The sequence below is a fragment of the Pollachius pollachius genome (assembly GCF_949987615.1).
Source record: "Pollachius pollachius genome assembly, chromosome: 5".
Lineage (NCBI taxonomy): Eukaryota > Metazoa > Chordata > Actinopteri > Gadiformes > Gadidae > Pollachius > Pollachius pollachius.
The window spans coordinates 17,350,373-17,371,244 of NC_136938.1; the positions used below are offsets into that span (position 1 = coordinate 17,350,373).

General features: G+C 38.0%; 3 protein-coding genes across 3 annotated transcripts; all 3 read left to right on the forward strand.

Moving 5' to 3' along the window:
* Positions 1–1,450: 1,450 nt before the first annotated feature.
* On the forward strand, positions 1,451–8,018 carry lin7c (lin-7 homolog C (C. elegans)). Its single transcript, XM_079737384.1, has 5 exons — positions 1,451–1,623; positions 2,131–2,249; positions 2,387–2,458; positions 2,540–2,749; positions 5,383–8,018. Exons 1-5 carry the CDS (start codon positions 1,587–1,589, stop codon positions 5,548–5,550), a joined length of 606 nt encoding a protein of 201 aa, XP_079593510.1. The 5' UTR covers positions 1,451–1,586; the 3' UTR covers positions 5,551–8,018.
* A 2,407-nt stretch (positions 8,019–10,425) lies between these two features.
* rplp2b (ribosomal protein, large P2 b) lies at positions 10,426–12,525 on the forward strand. Its single transcript, XM_079737086.1, has 5 exons — positions 10,426–10,478; positions 10,956–11,079; positions 11,708–11,756; positions 11,901–11,999; positions 12,413–12,525. The coding sequence occupies exons 2-5, from the start codon at positions 10,957–10,959 to the stop codon at positions 12,487–12,489; spliced, it is 348 nt and encodes a 115-aa protein (XP_079593212.1). The 5' UTR covers positions 10,426–10,478; position 10,956; the 3' UTR covers positions 12,490–12,525.
* A 1,067-nt stretch (positions 12,526–13,592) lies between these two features.
* On the forward strand, positions 13,593–15,846 carry fth1a (ferritin, heavy polypeptide 1a). The gene is made up of 5 exons (XM_079736380.1): positions 13,593–13,902; positions 14,177–14,281; positions 14,451–14,597; positions 14,944–15,069; positions 15,382–15,846. The coding sequence occupies exons 2-5, from the start codon at positions 14,180–14,182 to the stop codon at positions 15,538–15,540; spliced, it is 534 nt and encodes a 177-aa protein (XP_079592506.1). The 5' UTR covers positions 13,593–13,902; positions 14,177–14,179; the 3' UTR covers positions 15,541–15,846.
* Positions 15,847–20,872: the final 5,026 nt, after the last annotated feature.

Here is a 20,872-nt window from a genome sequence, read left to right on the forward strand (position 1 = left end):
AGGCTAGTACTTCTGAATATAAACATAATCATTTACATTTTATTAATTGTACTGTGTCATGGAGTCAAATGTAAATGTTTATGTTATTGTAGTGTGACATTGTCTGAGCATTTACATAAAAAATTACATTTGACATATGTCACACTACAATTATTTTAAATGAGAAATGAATGTATTGCAATATTGTATTAACTATAGGAAGTACATTTTTACGTTTAGGATGTGCTTATGGAGCTAAAGCAAGTTATTTTAACTCTTGCTCCAGTATCACTCATTTACAAGGACTTGAAAGGAGAACCCAACTAAAGATATATAATGTATATCAAATCGAGGTAAGTTGACAAGTTCACAGCCCCTGAAGTCTGACAACAGCCCCCGTTTCCCCCCAGTATTATTCTCCCACAGCGCATATATTACACAGGCAATAGCCTACACATTAATCACAGCCAACTGCATGTTTATTCAAAATCTTTGCACATAAAATACACTCGTTACTTTATCGCGTCTAGAATGAACATTACATTTAAGAAAAATATTAAAAGAAAATGCAAACAATTAGTAAGTAAGGTTGTGGTCCTCTCTCCTGAACCCAGTCCCCCCATATCCACCATCTCTAGTGTTCAACCAGTGTTATCTATTTTGAAGATGACTTGACATTAAGTTCTTTGTATCACTTCTGATCTATACATATTTTCTCATTGGCAACACACAGTTAAATATATTCAAATGTGTTCAAGAATATTCCTACCAATGCCCATTGCTTTGCTGTATTACTTAACAATAACCACTAGATGTAGCTATTGTTCATTTGAGAGAAATCCGTTTTCCCGACAAAACTATTATAGTCTAATATTAAGTCTAATACTAATATATAGATTCCAAATCATAAATGTCCCTTCTAAAAGTGTGTGTGTGTGTGTGTGTGTGCGTGTGTGCGCGCGCGCGCGCGTGCGTGCGTGTGTGTGTGTGCTAAATGTTGGTTCATTCAAAATGAACCAACATTTAGCAATCACTGCATTGTTTACTGGGCTCGGGCTAGTCGCGAAGAGGTACTGGCAACGTGCAGCGAGAGAGATGCATGAGCCATGTTCCTTTCAAAATAAAAGCATGTTTTCCGATTATAAATATTATGAAGACATACAGCCGGTTGATAATCTTGAATAAATACTGAGGTGATGAGATTAAATATGTACATTATATTATATGGTCATCAATGCAAACATACACTTATATTTTGCTCAACATTTCTATATTGCATTTCAAGACTAGTGTTTGAATACATATAATATTAAGTCAAAAAAATATATTCACTTGTCTTTTGGTGTAAGTGTAATATAAAAATGCATTTGAGATACATTCAAAACCCCAAAGTATAACAATACTTATTCAAAAAAGTATTGTTATACTTTGAAGGTCGACATCGGAAGTCAAACATTTTCGGCTAGCTTGACCCAGACCTGCCTTGACCCTAAACAAGCTAACTGCTAATCAGATTTAGAGTCTCGGTTTTGCAAACATATCCCGACTTTCACACGTTATTATTTAAAAATCATCTACCTGGAGCCTGACATTTCCTCATTCTAAATATGGCATCACTTGGGGAACCTGTGCGACTGGAGAGAGGTAACTTAGCGGGATAGCTAACATTAGCTTACAATTGTCTGTTTATTTTTCTTGTTGTCTATGTCTCTGATGATATATCATCTAGCGAATGCAGAATATTGACGTTGGTTTTTGTCCTAAGGTCATGCCAGTTATGTCAATTTTGCACGTAACAAGGACGCTAAGAAGTAGCATTAGTTTGGAGAATTTGAGAAAGGAGGCGTTTTATTATTGTGCCTTTTCTTATCATTAGTTCCGGTGACGACTCCGCTAAACCCAAAATAGTAGGTCATAATAAAAATACATGGTCTTTTCTTTGAAATACCGACGTTGTATCGAGCTAGCTGCACAGTTCAACCAACTTTAAACCAAAACAGAAAGATTCTCTGCTCATTTCAGCTATTCAATGTAATGTATCTCATGTATTGCCATGTAGGGCTTATTTCTACTTGGTCAGTCCACATATTTCTTATAATGTTCATGTTGCTTACGATATTGAAACATAGGTTTTGTATGTTTTCTTGTCAGACATTTCAAGAGCTATTGAACTTCTGGATAAGCTCCAAAGGACCGGCGAAGTGCCTCCTCAGAAGCTTCAGGCACTACAAAGGGTTTTACAGAGCGAGTTCTGTAATGCTGTTAGAGAGGTAAGGTGTCCTTACTTAAATTGCACGGTTTTCAATGAAATTACCATCTTATAACTCTGTGAAATATATATATGTATAAATATATATATAAATAATGCTTTGTCAATTAACAGCCGTCTTGATTTTACATTTTACAGGTGTATGAGCATGTGTATGAAACGGTGGACATCAACAGCAGTCCCGAAGTCAGGGCCAATGCTACAGCCAAGGTAAGGAGGATAAACCATGAGGAATGTTTAGCAAGAACGGGGTGATTGATTTCCAAGTAACCCTTCTGACCCTCTCTGTAGGCTACTGTTGCAGCTTTTGCCGCAAGTGAAGGCCACTCCCATCCCCGCGTGGTGGAGCTGCCAAAGACGGAGGAAGGCCTGGGGTTCAACATAATGGGAGGGAAGGAGCAGAACTCTCCCATTTACATCTCCCGCATCATCCCAGGTGGTATCGCTGACCGCCACGGTGGTCTGAAGAGGGGCGATCAGCTCCTGTCTGTGAATGGCGTGGTACGTTCAATTAGTCGTACATCTGGGTTCAGACGAAACTAGGGCTAAATGTATGTTATTGTAAGAGTAACCTTTTACTGGCTCTTTGGGGTTACCAGGTAACGTCAGTCCAACATTATGGCTATAAGCCTTTAGATCTGACGGGTAAGAGTGAGTGCCTTGTGTCAGAGATAGCGAAAGCCTGGGCCGTGGTTGAATAATAAATAAATAATAATTCATTAATTTTCCCAGCTGACCCAAAGACGCTTACAGTGACGAAGACATAAACACGAAGAGGGTGATAACAATCAGGGGGGACAAGGGAAGACAGCATAACAGAGAACAGAAGCAAGGTGAAGTGTGATAATAGATAGGGATAAGGGTGGTCATGGGTAGGGGAGGTCATAGGCTTGGGAAAAGAGGTAGGTTTTTAAATGGGATTTGAATATGGGAAGTGAGGGAGAGTCGTGGACAGGTTGGGGGAGAGAGTTCCAGAGTCAGGGTGCTGTCACCGAAGGTTTTAAGTTTGGGGCGATGGGGGATGAGGAGGTCAGACAGGTAGGGCGGGGCCAGGTGGTGGAGAGCTTTGAAAGTCAGGAGGAGGATTTTGAAATTGATACGTTGTTTGATGGGGAGCCAGTGGAGAGTGAAGAGAATGTGAGTGATGTGTTCACGAGACCCGGTGTGAGTGAGAAGGCGCGCTGCAGAGTTTTGGAGCATTTGGAGTCTATGGAGGGAATGAGAGGTGATGCCAGTGAGGAGGGAGTTGGAATAATCTAGACGGAACGAGATGAAGGCGTGGTTAAGGGATTCAGCAGCAGGGGGGGACAGGCAGTGTCTGATTTGGCGATGCGGTGGAGGTGGAAGTAAGATTGCGGGCCAGGGGGGAGGGAGTGATGGTCGAGGTGTCGATGGTGAGTGAGATGGGTCCAGTATTTTTGAGTGGATTTGGTGCCTATGAGGAGGAGCTCTGTTTTGTCACTATTGAGTTTGAGGGAGTTGTGGGTCAGCCATGTTTTTATTGTAGAGATGCAGGTTTCGAGTTGGGTGAGGCAAGGATTTTGGTTGGGTTTGGTGGTGATGTACAGTAGATCTGAGTGTCGTCAGCGTAGCAGTGGAAGTCCAGGGTATAGTCCCAAAAAACATCGACCCATGTCTTTTCCTAGGCCAAGAAGGCTTGGCTAAAAAAAAGTTGAGGTCAAGGAAAGCTTGGGAAAAGACAACCAAGGCTAAGAGGATCTACTTCACTTGCACTAAGCTACAGAATTATGCAACATCGGCTTTTATTGGTGTGGGTCGGTCTACTAGATGGACTACTAAAAGCGCATCAGATATTTTGCCCTGTGCCTTATTTCTGGGCTGTATCATGCAGGCCAAATAAATGCGGACAACCCGGTATAAAATATGACTTCATTCTAGCGATGCACAGATGACTGCTCATTTATCGGAGTTCGTACCATTCAAATCCCGACACGTGCAGTAAAATCTGTTTAATAATTGATTTGATATACCCACACAATGCAATAATGACCATGGAATTGTTACTCATTATTTGTTACCAGTCACAAAATGTGAGCTATTCGGAAACGTTAACGAAAATTGTTGTCATTATCAATACTAATTATCGTACTCAAGCACCCTCCTGTCCACGCATATTTATCAACATGAATCCCAATTATTATGATTTGATAAACATAATTCATTCAGTCATGTCTATCGTTTGTTTTCGTGAATGAAGCCAGGAGGTGCGTTGCTTTAAATGTTGCTGCTGCATGGATTGTGGGATGACATTATCTCCTTTCGTAAAGGAGCACCCTATGCTAAAGGCGATGATAAAGAAAATTCTTTAGCTTTTAGAGAGTTAAAGCAGAAAAGCTGCTGTTATGGCAGCTTTTCTGTTACTTACTACCGGTACTTCCGGGTCATTTCCCTCAGAATTCCTATCCTTCCTGGCTAAAACAACTATTAAACTGTAGCCCTATAAAATAACATAGACCCACCAATAAATGAAAAATGCCTACTAGAAGTGACCGAGGCTAGCTCAAACAGGGTGTTTTGGTTTTAGGGTTATGCTAACCCTAAAAAATAACAATGAAAGTAACAATGTTTATCTGTTGAGGTTCAGATTTTGTGTGTGTGTGTGTGCGCGTGTGTGTGAGAGTGATATATTAAGGAATGCTGAAGAAGTAATGTGTTTCTTTTCGTTGATTTCATGACTACTTCATAGACATGGCCATATTATTTTATTCATTTAATATCATTACGATGCTGTAACGTTTATACTATGCTTTTATTTGGTTTAGCTTGTTTAATCATCTATCTGTGGGAAGCCGTTTAAGCTTTTAATGATCTTGGTTTCACTAATACGCAGAATACTTATTATTAAGACTTAAATTACTTTATCTAAGAACTCAATTCTTATTAGTAGTAATTTAGTTCTTGCTAGTAAATAATTACTACCAATAATTAATTATTGGTAGTAAAAATAAATATATATATATATCTGTCTGCCTCTCGGTCACAATTTTCCTGACCTTCCACCAACATTATGTATGTAAAAATGTGTCAATAATAAACTAAATAAAAGTTTATTATAAAGTTACTGCCTGCAGCTCATTATAACACATTAACGTGCATTTCCTCTGTTGCTCTAGAGTGTGGAGGGGGAGCACCACGAGAAGGCAGTTGAACTACTCAAGGCAGCGCAGGGAACGGTTAAGCTGGTGGTAAGGTACACCCCCAAGGTCCTAGAGGAAATGGAGTCCCGCTTCGAGAAAATGAGGTCGGCAAAGCGCCGGCAACAGAACAGCTATGCCCAGTAGTGGTCACCCCTCTGGTTCCATGCCCAGACCCTCCCCTGTATTCTCTCTTTGGGCCATCCCTAACCACACCCTATCCTTGTCCCTTACCAGCAAAACAACACTGAACCCCATGTCTAGTTTGTCATCACAAAGTGTGCTACTACGCCTTTTCTGTAGCTTTTTATGAAAAAATATATTATTCTACTATTGTAATCTTGCTGGACAATGCAACTCAAGAGCACTAGGCTGATCAAGCATTATTTTTGTAATTACGTAATTTGGATCCACTACAAAATCCCAATGTTTTTTAAGCTTTTTTTTTTAGCATAGCCAAATTGTCTCAGGGCAACTGATATCTCCTATTTACTGTGATCAGTCTCAATTTTACTTTTCCTAATTGTTCAGTGTAAGCAATATCATGACTTTATTTAGACAATGATGATGGTAAGATCGACATGAAATCAGAAAATGATGTATATATATTCAATTTCCTTCAAGTCACTTAAAATTGTTAATTAGTAGTTGTTAATGTAGAGATGCACCTCCAATTTTCCATGCTCTTTGTGTTATGCAATTCTTAACAGTCCTTCAAAGACTTGTGAAGCTTAGCTTTTATGTAATTTGTTTAGTTGCTATGTCGGTAAGGTTGAAATTGGGACCAGAGCATGGATGCAATAGCTTTTTGTCACCACACCAATAGACATAATATATGTGGAATGTTTCCTCACTATTTATTTTGGCCTCAATTCACTTACTGAGATTAACTTGGTACCATATCTCTTTTCTTTGGCTTGGGAAATAGAATGTGTAGTGATTTACTTGTCAAGCACTTGATGCATTTTGTCACGACAGTTAGTATTGTTGTTGTTTTTTAACCCTGCTTAATACTGCGTGTTAATACCGCTTGCATCATTTAAAAGTGCAATGTTAAGATTGATATTTGCACACGGTTTCACAATTTTTCTTTTGCCACCTCTTATATAACTAAAATTGGGCATTCCTTCTTGGTGTTATTGGCCCTGAAAAGGCATGGCACATCTAATTAATTATTTGCGGTGTTGAGCTAGTTACACATCTTTTTATTATGGAATAATGAACATTATTATTCATAATATCACCATCGATAAAGTTTTTTATACATTACTATATCTATATATGTACTGCATTTGTAAAGGGACACTTATATAGACCTATGGATCTGAGACCATCAGTGGAAACCTTGACGTCTATCTAAGGATTACATCTATTACACATATTGGATTTACTCCAAATCTGATGCAATAATTTCCACTAAATAGACATTACTCATATTTAACAAGATTGCATAATAACAGTACTTCCCAGCTCACTGTTATTTCCTCAAAGCAAAAATCTGCACCATCAGTCAACGTAGCTCTTCATAACAATCAGAGCTTTTGAAAATCCAGTCTTAATTTGTGTTACCATATGGTTTTATTTTGTTCATGTTAAGGTGTCTTGAGTTAAACAAAATGTCCCTTTACTACTCAGTCTCAGGGTCAATTATTGACGGAGGGATGAAAAGCATTTGCTGAATTTTTACATGTGAATGTTTGACACCAAATCCAAGAAGCTATCAACTCCCTTGTTATAATGTCATCAGTGTTAGTTATTTTGCCACCTTGCTTTTCTTAATTTATCAGTCATCTGTTGCAGGTTATGCCAGAATGGTTTCCGGCCCATCATGACTAAGGAATTACTTATACAGATAAATGTTTTCTTTTTTTAAGAAATTTTCGTTTTTAATTTGCTAGTCATTATATGTGAGTCTGTTGTCATTCAAAAAACAATGACCAAGATTTGGTCTGCATGAATTTTTGACTCCACTTTTTTGATTAATACTTCAGATATCTTAACTAATTGGCTGCAACATGTTTATTTGAGAATTGAATTTCATATAATGTCATAGTACTATAGGTAATTGGGCATTTAAGTAGAATTGGTTATAGCTTTAATGGCACAAGTTGTGTAGCTAGTTTTATTATATACCTGTTACTTTAAAAATGTTTAAACTTGTAATTATTTGTGAAATATGGTCATAACACCCCATGTTACGGATCAGGCTTAACTTTTGCTAAAAATGTATTTTCTTTTACTATTTTCTATAACCATTTTCTTTAGTGGCTGTTGATTTACAGGGTTGCATATCAGAAGCCTCAATGTCCAGATTTTATTGCTTCATGAACTCTGACAAGGTTAACTGCCCTAAATCAGCCATTAACGTAAAATATCATTATAAATGAACTTTTCCCCCCTTTCGAGTATTAAGACCAAACATTGGAATTGACAAGTTTTGATAATATGTGGAATGTAAAACTCATTTCTCACTCATCTTGGCTGTATTGGGTGCTTAATTCAAGTTTTCCGATTTGCTGTTACATTAAACTGGAATGTACTGTATAATAATATTGAGATTGTAACTTGGAGAAAAATTAGGTTGGGAAATTCACAAAATAAAATACTAAAATTACTATGAATGTTTTGTTTATTTGATAAATATCAAGTCATTGTCAGTTGGGATGCACAGATCAAAAAGTAAATTAAGACGTTAAGCTTATTGGAACGGAAAATTATCTACAAAAGTAAATAAAACATAAAATCCTTAGAAAGAAGTTGAGATTCCTATCAGCTCTTTAGAAAGGAAGACACTTCCATGTCACATTGAAACGGTACAGTGCAGACCTTTATTGTACACAGAAAAGTACATATAAAAATGTAGTTATTTGTGAGACTAGTTTAAGAATAGTACTGAATACATTTTAATGGGCATTTTAGGATTCTTTCTTCTGATATCAGTTTAAGGATATTTAAGTTGCATTACTTCTAACATCTGTAATAGTACAATAAATTGTCTATAGTTTTAATCTTTATGAAGTGTTCAATAGCTGTTTACTTGGTTAAAGTGTTCAGATCTTACGGCTACAACCCTAAAACATGTATATCTATATTAGGCTGGGCAAAGTTTTAATCGCATAGTATTGGTGAGTTAACTCGCGATTAATCACACTTTTAAAATTATATTTTAAATCCACTCCATTTGAAGTTAAATGAGATTATCAAATGGAATGACACATTGTCATTCATACCAATTGTAATTAATAAGGAAAAACTAGACCAATTGATCTTGAGGGAGTTTTATTGACTCACTCAGTGTGGGTTGAATATGAAACTTATGGAACAGCACAGGGGAATTGTAAACAGACTGTCACTTACTGCAAGTGTAATTGAATGTTAAGTAAGTGGAACTAAAAACTAAAATGATTTCTGATATGAATGACATTCTGTGGGCAAAACCTTTCAATATCAAAGTAAAAAAAAAAGCGTTAATGTGTCAATTTGTATTAATCGCGTTAAAATAAGATTGCGTTAACACGTAATTAACGCTTTAACTTGCCCAGCCTATGTAAAAATATATAAAATAAATATATAGTGTGTATATAGTGCTCATGAATACTTAATAATTATTGATATAATAGAAGCACATACGTCCTTGATATAGATCAAGATATAAGAAGATCAACATTAAAAACAACAAGTTGTTTCATGCTGTCTGTAGCATTGTGACGGCTGGCACCATGAGGACTTGGCCGAAGCACTCCGGTGTGTCCAGTGGAGGGATTAAGGGCTCCTCATCAGCCCTAACTCATTAGGGCTCTCTAGGAACACATTGATCCTTCCCTGCATCCTCACGTCCAATAACAGACTTGTTTGTGCACATCAGATTTATGGTCCAAGCTTCTGAGGCCGTCCTCAGTGTCTCATGGTTGCATTCACACCAAATCTAGGACAGTCCTCCTCCTTGGCATCCGTCATGATCATGTGGACAGATGAGTAATGAACTCATTTCTTTAAGTGACGCCATCAGGGGTTAAAGAGGAAGTCTTGGGCATTGAGGGAGGAGGGGAAAGGAGAAATGGTTCCTAGGAGTAAGACAGTGTTTCCCAATAATAAAAGGATTTGATCCTCATACAGCTGCATTGTGGAGCATGAGCCGATGGACCAGTGTCTTCCTTCCTCATTCCCAAAGCAAATGATCAAATTAAATGAATCACTAGGTCAAATAATGTGTGTTTTTGTATTCTCAAGATCAGATCTTTGTTGTGCTTGCTCCCAGAGGGTACTTACAAATGTTGTTTTTCTAATATTGGTTATGAACAATTTATAATGCCACCATGAGACAATATACATACAATGTTGGTAAATATGTATGTTTTCGCACCACTCATTGATTATTCGTGTTTACACCAAATAACATGCACATAGATTGTTTGCATTCATTTTCATTTTTTCATCCTCACAATATTCTGTGCTGGTCAAAGATGTACTGGGCTAAAATAACATAAAAATACTAAGTATAGTAACATAATAATAATAATAATAATATATAATAATAGTAACATAATAGAGTAGGCCTACCATGGGATTACTGATAAAGAATACAATCAATCAATCGATTGATTTGATATCCTCGATCAATCAATTCACCCGCTCTTTGGGCCTTGTGTGTTGAGTCATACGAGTTAATACTGTATATATTCGTCTGATGTATTTATTTTAACGCTCTAATGTTTATCTTTCCATCTATTTTTACTTTTATGTTTAGTATTAATTTACCTTTGAAAGTATGTATATTTAGTGCTAAACTATCGTCGTTATTGGCAACTATGTAATTCTGCTTTGTGTTTTGATAGCGGCGATATTTAATTTCCAGTCCACAAAGTAAATCTCATAATTTCTAAAAGGTTAAACACTTCGTGGGCTTGTTTTAAGCGTGCCTCTTTTGTCATTTTGTCCAAGTCGGTACATATTTTTCCCGCGAGATTTGGTCTATGGCGTGATCAGTGAACGCTTCTTCAGTTTTCTTCCTACCACGTAACTTCCTTTCCGCTTGTACGAATCTCACCGAGAACACGCGTTTACCTCTTCTGCAAGTGAGTGAACGGTTAAACAGTGTATAAATAAATACATGGATATCAGAACAGTTTGTTCATCCAAGAAAATGTCTCAATATTTGTGTCTGTAGCGATATCTCTATAGAAACTATGTATTTCTAGTTGTTTAAACCAGAGCAGAATTAGCTTTACCATGCTAAAGTAAGCTAGTGCACAGGGGCACATAAATTAGCACAAAGCAAATAGTTATGGGGTTAACCTAAAGCGTTGTTCATTATAAACAGTTGGTTTGAACAACTTTAGTTAATTTCGACATCACATTCCAACATCCAAGCAGCATCATCTTTGTAGTCTGATTCAGTTTAATGTAAATTGGCATCATCCGCCTGTCAGCATTAGGCTGACGGCTACATGCCGTGAGTAACATGTTTATAAAAGTTACATATTTGAACCGTTGAGGCCGTTTTCTCCAGTAATGATAATGGTCTTGTTGCTCTTCTTTGACTATTTCTACAGAATGCGTTACGTTGCCGCTTACCTGCTCGCAGCCCTAGCTGGCAATGATGCTCCAAAGGCACAGGACATCCAGAAAATCCTAGAAAGCGTTGGCATTGAAGCTGATGACACCCGAATGCAGAAGGTCTGACCATATCCAAATTATCGTCTTGCAACCAAATATATTGTACATAATGGGCATTGCATGTGTGTGTCGACTCATTACTATGGTACTATGTCCCATAGTTCACCCTTTTTTTAAACAAATTAACTCCAATTGTAAGGGGGACACCATATGGCTATACACCCAACCATTGAAGTTGACAGTGCAGTCTATATTGTAATACCCACACTTCATATCAAGACATTGTATATTCAGTTAAAGAATGAAGTAGGGTTGTAACTGCAGGGGGTATTTAAAGCCATCAAACACACATTCTGTCTGTTTCACTCATTATGGGCTGCCATATTGTCGATAAATATGATTGTCAAACGTGTCCATTTGCAGAAGTTGTTGGTTCTGTCATATTGAAACATTAGTTCAACATGGCTTTGTTAATTGTTAAATGATGTATATATGAGCCATTCTAGCATGCCGTCCTTATCAAGCTGTTATTTCTCATTCACCAGGAAGACATTGTAACTAGGATTCCTAGGGCAAATTTCTGACAGTCCTAGGATTTTATCAGAGCCTCAGACTGCACCGCCCAAAGTAATCTCAAAGCAAATCGGTTCTGTGTTCTGATGGTTAATTAAATTTTCTTCCCTAATAGGTCATCTCTGAGCTTGACGGTAAAAGCATCGACGAGGTCATTGCTCAAGGTGAGGCTGTTTTTGTCTGATGTCTATACATTGTGCTTACATGGCTAGCTAATTTCAATGCTTTCGTTCTTATTTTAACATTAGGACTTTTTGGCTAAACGTTTTGTTACTTTATTTGAGCTGACATCACTTGTCTCTCCGTAGGTAATGGCAAGTTGGCCAGCATGCCAGCAGGTGGCGCAGTAGCAGCAGTAGCCACCTCTGCTGCGGTGGTCTCTGGAGGAGCAGCAGCCCCAGCTGCAGGTGAGCCAGGGCACATTGGACATGATCCAAAAGTAACCTGCACATGGTTCTTTACATACACTATTCTATCTGGTTATGTCCATACACTATTCAGGCCACACACTATTCTATGTATGTATGTATGTATGTATGTAATGGCAACCAAAACCTTGTGGGTTGTAATAAGATGTATGAAATGCATGTAAACTGATTGCTGGAAGAAATTGCCACCGACATGTGATTGCTGTAAAATAATGAATGTGTCAAAGTAGGACTATAAGCTCTTAAATAAATTATGCTGTCGAACCCCTGCTAAATGAAATGCAAGCCTGATAATGTTTCCTGCATATTGGTTCGTTTTGTGCTTGACAGTCCGGTCTAGTGTTATCTACTTCAGTAATTGCATGTATTGACTGTCACTTACTGTATTACAGCTGAAGAGAAGAAGGAAGAGAAGAAAGACTCTGATGAGGAGTCTGATGATGACATGGGATTCGGCTTGTTTGACTAAACTTGTTAACCACAGAAATAAAATTTGTATAAAATACCATGCTTGAACCTTTGTCAATTGAAATGCATTACTACTTTTTAACAGCAGTTGTGGTGTAGAAGGGCTTGGGCCCAAATTCTGAATGGTCTAAATGCTTACTTAACCCAAATCCTCCTACCTAGATGGGAAAGGAATTCCTTCTGACCAGGAGTAAAATGGACATTGGGTGAACTATTTGCATAAATATGTAGCATGACCTAATGCTGCTAGGACTGCAACAATTAGTTGATTCATTTGTAGATAAATGAATACAATTTATATGATTTAGAAAGTACAAAAACCAAAATAACCAAAGATTTGGTTATTTCGATCATTTTATTTATCGATCATGTGTTTTTTTTTGCTGATATTAAGAAAGCGCAGTATGTACTGAGTATGTAGGCCTATATTGTTGAATTTCATACTTTTTGTGAAGAAAGACCAGAAATATGCCCAGGTGCGCCAGATGGTCTTCAGGTCACAAAGTGTATATAAATGTATACACTTTTCTTTTTCTCTGGTTATTGGATGGCTCAAAATATACCATAGGACACTGGCTGCTGGTAAATGAGTAGTTGGCACTAACAGCTATGGCCCCTTTCACAGAGGTCAATAGTAGGATAAAGTAACTTTCTGTTCCTGTAATTTTAACAAAAATATGTCAGTTACTGGTCTACATATTTGGAACGGACCCATAATTGATCTTGTGAGCTACTGCCGTGAACATAGATATCGTGGTATGGACCGCAGTTTTAATCTAAATAGTTAAGGATGTAATGATTATGCCATAAAAAGTGGGTCTTCTTATCCACCCTCAGAAAATGACCATGATGGAACAATCAATGATTAACTCGTCTAAAGTGGATTTTATGGAAATTCATTATCTGACTCATTCAAATCTACATTGACAACCCTCGATCTTTTTCCTTAAATAATTGTTAATTAAACATGGCACGGACTGAACACTGAAATGCAGAAATGTAACAATCAAACAATGTTATCGTAAGGATAATGTTAGTTTGAAAATATTGTAAGCCACGCCCTCTCAACGTGTCTGATGACGTACAGTTTCCCGGCTATACACCCGTCGAGCCTCGTCTTTTCATAATCATTTCGTCGACGGACAGTGAAGGTTACCTGCTTCAACAGTGCTTGAACGGCAACCTTTCCGCTGTCTTTCACCCACTTTTGGATACATTTCTAAAATCTGATTTATTTTAACTAAATATCTACTTCACAGTCGCCATTTTCGTTTAGATCTCGTGTTATTCGAGTATCATTAGCCTACATCGCTAGCTGTTTAGCTAACAACGCAAACCGAATATCTGTCGACAAGACGCTCCAACATCCAACTGAGTACTTGCCTTCCACATCCCGCCACAAGAAACGATAACGGTAAGATTGACTCTTATGGTGTTAATTTTCTAAACAATACCTTGATTTCTGTCATGTCAGTGGTCAGCTAGCTGAACAGAATGAACTGTAGTTACCTGCGCAATTATGCTACTAGGCTATCGGTAGGACGAATGTGTCGCAGGAACCTGATACATTTCCCCAATTTAACGTTCAACACTGATACGTTTAATACACAAACGTTATTTATAGTCGGCCCTGGCCTATGTGACTAATGTTTGTTAACAATCGAAAACACGCAATGTTTGTCTTTCAGAAAATGACTCCTCCAGTGAGACAGAATTTCCACCAGGACTGTGAGGCAGCCATAAACAGGCAGATCAACCTGGAGCTGTATGCCTCCTACGTCTACCTGTCTATGGTAAGACCCAAGGCCTGTTCATTACAAAGACAATGAACTTGTCATGCTCATTTCCACTTAACGACCATTGGATCAGTTTAGGAGGAATTGCGGTTTTGTAAACAGGTTTTCTCTGCAACGTCATGCCTCGTTGTGTAAACTCTACACTATTGTTTTTTTTTTTTTGCAGTCCTACTACTTTGACCGTGATGACGTCGCACTTAACAACTTTGCCAAGTTCTTCCGCCATCAGTCCCATGAGGAGCGTGAGCATGCCGAGAAGCTGATGAAATTACAGAATGAGCGAGGAGGCCGGATCTTCCTACAAGACGTCAGGGTACGTCCATGGGGCAATTCCAACTTCCCTTTTTTGAAGTTTGAGATTTTTATAAATGTGATGTAATTCATCTCAGAAACTAGATCTTCATTAGTTTTCCACATAATAAATAATAGTAGAATAGTAATAATAGTAAATAATAGACTACCACTGGCTAGCAGGGAATTGTGAAACAAGTCTGTGAGGGAGGGAAATGAGGTGAAAGAGATAAAGAGGGCGTTTATAGTTGAACTCTAATCTCTAGCACTCTGCAATCTTTACGAGGCAAGAGTTAAACGTTTAACTGAAGACGCACAAAAAGAAGATACGCGGGTGATTCATGAGCGACTGTTTTTCTTTTCTCTAGAAGCCAGAAAAGGACGAGTGGGCGAGTGGTGTGGAGGCTCTCGAGTCTGCTTTGAAGCTGGAGAAAAGTGTGAACCAGTCACTGCTGGACATGCACAAGGTGGCCGCTGATCACACTGACCCACATGTAAGTATTTCTCAGTCCTGTTACATTTTATTTTAAATAATAACAAGGATCGCAAAGTACCCTCCCAGTCTTGAAAAATTCATATCATTTAGTGTTTGGTCTCTTTACCGGTTGCCATGCAACGGTTAAAGTCCAATGTGTGTGTTGACTCTTTTGTGTCCTCGGCATTTATAACCTGTTGCCAATGAATTTGACTGAATCCAGTCTATTTTGGTATCTCAGAGAACTTCTGTAGTACTACAAAACTTAAATACTTAATTCTTGAATGCAGATTATTTTTATGAACAGATCTTTGTTTTATCTTTTTCACAGATGTGTGACTTCATCGAGACCCACTTTCTCGATGAGCAGGTGAAGTCCATCAAGGAGCTTTCAGACTGGGTGACCAACCTGCGCCGAATGGGGGCTCCCCAGAATGGCATGGCAGAGTACCTGTTCGACAAACACACCCTGGGCAAGGAGAGCGCTTAGACATCTCCTGATGTATTCCATACATTTATACTTACATCTTTAAACATACAGTCTGTGTGCATGGTACTGGCCCACCAGTCCAAGCTTTGATATTTTAGCTGTTCTTCTTGGTCGTAGGCCATCTATATTGACTACAGATCACTTAGTGGCCCTTCATTGAATAATGTAGTTGGTCCAGGAACTGTGTCCTTATGCTTGTCACCCTGTTCAGTCAACTGCCCCAATCACCACCGTGTGTCTGCAAAGTTTTATTCCAGCAGTTGAAATGTAATCAAGCTTAATAAAACGAACCCTCTGGATTCTGAACGTTTTGTCATATTTCAGGCAGGAGTGGGGGAGGTAAGGAGAGAGACGGGGAATCTACTATAAATGCCAAATTAATTTTATTTAGGTTCAGATGGATGCATATGAAAAAATATAAATTTGGCGTCTGTAAAATACAAGAATAAATCAAAGGAGCGCAACTTAAATCTTGGTGCGTAACAATCGGTACCATACCAGTCTGGATGGTTAAACCATCAAATGGGACTCTTCGGGATCCACTCAAACATCTGTATTTGTCTGAATTATAAACAATTATATTGTTTAAATTCTGTCCATTTATAATTTGTGTCTGGTCAAAGATTAGTTAAGTAGATGGTTAGGTTGGTTAAGTAGATGGTTTTAAATATTTGGATTCAATGTCGTGGTACGCTGGTGAAGTTATATTCAATGGATATTCTAAAGACATTCACTCTGGATCCAGTGGTTTCTAATGGGACTGCCAATGAACTCCTGTTTGACATTTTTATTTACATTACCTTTGTGCTGACTTGCCCGTATGCGAAAAATTCATACCCTGCATGTAGCACACATTAATTCATTGCTAATGTCTACTTCATTTATTTGACGCAAAATTAATGTCATATTAATACTACAGTGAACAATAAGACACACCCCTTTTTATAATGAAGTCCTTTTCAATTTTATGTTAACATTTTGCATGTATTTTTTTAAATAGTTCTCATGTCATTTGACACTGAATCAATAACATATATTATTACAACACTGGAGAATAAGTCATACCTCTTTAAATTGGATATTAGTACTTCTCTGATAATTCTCACTTTAATATGAATATTTTATCTGTTCATTTAATTTTTTTAGCAGTTCCCTTGTCATGACTCAGTTGATCATAAGCAGTAAAACATATTATCACTTCACTGGGCAATAAGACACAATCTATTGTATTGGATATTAGTTATTCTCCTTAATATCAAATTAAAAGGTTTTTGTCAAGTGTAGGGATATAACCTGTTTTCGATTAGAAGTCATTGTGTCACATGAAAAAAAATCCTTACAAATATTAGCAGCTGCTATAGCTTTAACTTTTCTTCGACCTAGGTTGGCTTTTTCCAAGAATGCGCACTAACAAACAAATCAAATCTGTTGACAAGCCACTGCGCATGCTCACAGACGTGGAGGCTGAGAAGGTCAGTGAGTGCAGAAGAACATTTCAAAAGATACCCCAGGTTAATTTAAGCAGGGGTGTTTATATTGAACAAAGTCTAATTATTCACTTCAGAAAAGTTAAGTTCCCGGTTGTGAGAATGTACAGAAAACAAATTTATCAACTGAACACACATTAGCCAGTCCATTAAAACTGTCGTGTCAAAGCAATACCAAATCCACAGTTCAAGCCACATTGTGACTTTGTTTTACCTGTTTATTTTCATAACATTAATTTATTTGCGTTGACTAAATCACTTTGTGTGTTTGTGTTTTGTTAGTTAAACAATTAACAAGGTGTTAAATATGAAAATAAATATTAAAAGGATCCCACAATCTTTGTGAGACAGTGGCCAAACTCTTGGAGTATCATCCTCTGGGCCAGGACATAGCAGCAGCCCTCTCTCTCCGCCTGTACAGCCTGGGCTAGCAGGCGGTCACGGATGTCTGCCACCACAGCCAAAGTTATCAGTGACGGAAGGCATCTAAACAAAAGATGTTGAAGGCAATTTTTTTTTTTTCGCATCTATAAGAATAAACCCAAGCCAATCTTATGTCTTGTATCGCTATTGGCTTCTGTTCCATAGAAGAGATTAGAAACACAAACTCTGTTTCAGTTGCCCATTGTGAGTTTATAGTGTTGTCATGTCCTTGCTGGTTGTGTAGCCACAAAGTGATTTCCCCACAGGGATAATGGGAATTTCAATTTTTGAAAAGTATCTATTTATCTATTAGTTAGACAATGCTGCCAAAACAATATCAGCCCCTGGCCCAAGTTTATCCCTTTTCCATTGGCACTTTCGGCTGAGCCGAGTCTGACAATGCTGTGTTGATTTGCTTCTCCATTACCAGTTTAAACGTGCCGAGTTGTACCGAGCCGCACACGAGATGGATCCTCTGTGAGGTTGAGCCAAAACGCACCAGACCCACCACAAAGCCAGTTGCAGTGATGGCGTCCCCGCTTGCTATTTTGAGTGTGAACAGTTGTCTTTCAAATAGTAGGACTATAGGCTCACACTAAATATGTTGTAAGGAGATGCAAATCCAAGACGCTCTGGAAGTTTCAGCCCAGAGCGTCAGGGATTAGCAAAAGTTAATCCAATTTAGCATATGTGTATGGAAAAAGGCCACAGTAGTGCCCTGCCCCGTCTAGAGGATATAAGTGTTTTGCCCTGGCAATTACGATATATACGAAATTGAAAATGTTTCAATGTGGGTGGTGGAGTAAAAGTAGGATTTGTTCAACGCCCCTGTTCACAACTGGACATATCGTTTAGCCGGGTTAAGTCTGAGACCCTATATTATATAAGTTAAGCAATCTCCCTGAACATGCATGTGTTCAAAAATGATCAAAATCCTGTCAAACTATACTCTACTCCTTTTAACAAACAATGCTGTGCTAAAGAAGACCACAACTTACGTTTCCTTTTGCACCTTGTTATTGGAGCTGATTTCTGTGCTGCCACGAACCCGGGTCTTCATCTCCGAGTCATCCCCAAAGTTCAGACAGCCCACACACTTACAGGTAGATGAGCACATCATCTTGGCCTACACAGAAACACAATGGGAGATTATGTTTCTTACCACCATCAAAAATGGTGATAAGCAAACCGATGTTGAAAAACGTTTTAACTCATATTTTACATTTTACATTTTGACTCAAGATCACTGAAGGAAGGGTCAGCGATATTTATTTTAAACCCAATGGAATTTAAATTGCATATTTCTTATAAAGTTAATTGAAATAGTGTTGTGTTTCTTTGGTTAATGTTTTAGTATCCTAAATCCTGAGACTCCTTTTAATTAATCCCACCTGTGTATATGGATTGTGAAATTGCCAGAATACACACTGAAGAAGTGTGACTTGACTGAACAAACTATTGGGCAATATAAAAAAAAGTCAAATTGGAGTGCTGTAATAGTCTTTCTTTTTTTATTATCAATTTGATCGCATTAGAGAATCTTGAATTCACCACTTTCAGGAAAAGAGAGCCTGACTCCTGGTCTAGTGCTTCTGTTGAGGCCAAGGCCTGTTACTTTTGCGATTCCTATTACAAAACAGCGAGACCTAAGCCTGGTTTGAAATATTGTGAATGTGTCTGTGTGGGTGTTTGTGTCTTTACCTTATAGCACTCGCAGTAGTTCTTTAGGCAACTGGACTGTTTGCAGTTGCAGTCCTTATTCTGGCTACCTTTGACCTCCCCTGATTGCCTACTGACAATATTGAACTTGAAAGCTTCTGGGTTACGATCAAGGCAGTTCTACAGTTGAATAAACAATAAATGAATGTCACAAAATGGGGCAATGAATCATGATGCCAAACAAACAACAATATTGTGTTAGCAGTATCATTGGAGATGGAAAGAGCAGGCCCTATGGAAACTCCAACAGATGTGCGGGACTACAGTACCAACATTTGGAATACTTAATCACACATTTAACATTTCCGTCACAATAATCACTGATTGTAATAGTCACAACTCTTGTCAGATAAACTGTCAGTTTTCAACTGTCAATTTTATTTGTTTTTAGGTTGACAAATATCATTGCTGGTAATTATGATAATCGTTTGAAAAGAGAATAGAGGGAAGGGATGTTTTCTCTTTTGTACAGTTTCACGATACATTGGACTTTCAGAAGCTCTTTTCTGCTCTATTTTTCTGCTCTCTCTTCAATCTTACCTACAGCACCTTTAATTACTTATTGATTATGTCTCATTCTGGTATTGCTTATAACATAAATTGGGCATAAATATATGTCAGCTCTTGGGTCAGTTCTGGACCTCATTTAGGTTTTAAGCTAAAATAATTGTCTCATGATACAAGTGTTTACAAACCAAGATTGCAGTATGCCGCTCTATGTAATGCTCAGCATTATTGCAGCAGTTGACACAATTGCAGTTGCTGCACACCTCTCCGTTGGCAAAGCAGTCACAGTAGCTGGTAAAGATAGAAATACACAAACTTAGATGGCTAACCCACAACACAAAACCTGTGTGTGTGTGTGTGCGCCTCTTCCTGCATTTTCTCAATAAAACTGGAAAACCATTATGCACAACTAATTGAGCTATGGGTATTTGGAAAGCAAATGAGCATAATCTGTTTAAGCTCTTGCTATACTGTATTAATTATTATAAAATGACATAATGCACCCACCGTTTCAGGCATTGTGACTTGGTACAGTTGCAGGGCTTCTTGTACTTTGAGTCACGCATGGTCGTATTCATCCTATGGGGTACAATTATATGGATTAGTTTGACAAATTGACAGGCTCCGAAATAGAATCATACAAAACTTAGGATGTTTAGTCAACCTGCAACTGTGCAGTCACATGTTGTTCACCATAAAGTTGATTACTACAGAACTCTGTTGGCCATTTAAGATGCTGAAAGGGTTGCATTTCATACATTATCCATAGGCATTAGGATGAAATTACATTTATTATATTTGCACAATAGTCAAAATCTAATAATTGTATTGTTGTTGCATGTGTTTTTATGCAAAACTACATACATAACGTTATGGCATCTCAACGTGTTAGGAGGGTCAGAGGTATTGTCTTTTAATTAGTCACTTTGTTGCTTTTGATTCTACAGCCTTACCAGGCACCCGTGGCTTCCGTCTTCCGTTCCCCTTGGTTGATACTGGTCTCAGAATACAGAGGACAAACCGCCTGCTGTATCTACAGAAAGTGGACATGTCAACCTATATGCAGTTAAATAGATATGTCATGATGTGACTAAGACGATCGGATTCAGTGATATATATTTATGTATTGGTATATTGGGTGAAGTGGTTGACAGCTGGGCCTGTTGGCAATAGAGGTGGGTGTCTGGTGGGTCCAT

Coding starts and splice junctions, on each gene's coding strand:
- lin7c (XM_079737384.1), top strand. CDS start 1,587: ATGGCATCACTTGGGGAACCTGTGCGACTGGAGAGAG. Junction 1,624..2,130: donor ACCTGTGCGACTGGAGAGAG/GTAACTTAGCGG, acceptor TTTTCTTGTCAG/ACATTTCAAGAGCTATTGAA. Junction 2,750..5,382: donor TCCTGTCTGTGAATGGCGTG/GTACGTTCAATT, acceptor CTGTTGCTCTAG/AGTGTGGAGGGGGAGCACCA.
- rplp2b (XM_079737086.1), top strand. CDS start 10,957: ATGCGTTACGTTGCCGCTTACCTGCTCGCAGCCCTAGCTGGCAATGAT. Junction 11,080..11,707: donor ATGACACCCGAATGCAGAAG/GTCTGACCATAT, acceptor CTTCCCTAATAG/GTCATCTCTGAGCTTGACGG. Junction 11,757..11,900: donor CGACGAGGTCATTGCTCAAG/GTGAGGCTGTTT, acceptor GTCTCTCCGTAG/GTAATGGCAAGTTGGCCAGC.
- fth1a (XM_079736380.1), top strand. CDS start 14,180: ATGACTCCTCCAGTGAGACAGAATTTCCACCAGGACTGTGAGGCAGCC. Junction 14,598..14,943: donor TCTTCCTACAAGACGTCAGG/GTACGTCCATGG, acceptor TCTTTTCTCTAG/AAGCCAGAAAAGGACGAGTG. Junction 15,070..15,381: donor CTGATCACACTGACCCACAT/GTAAGTATTTCT, acceptor TCTTTTTCACAG/ATGTGTGACTTCATCGAGAC.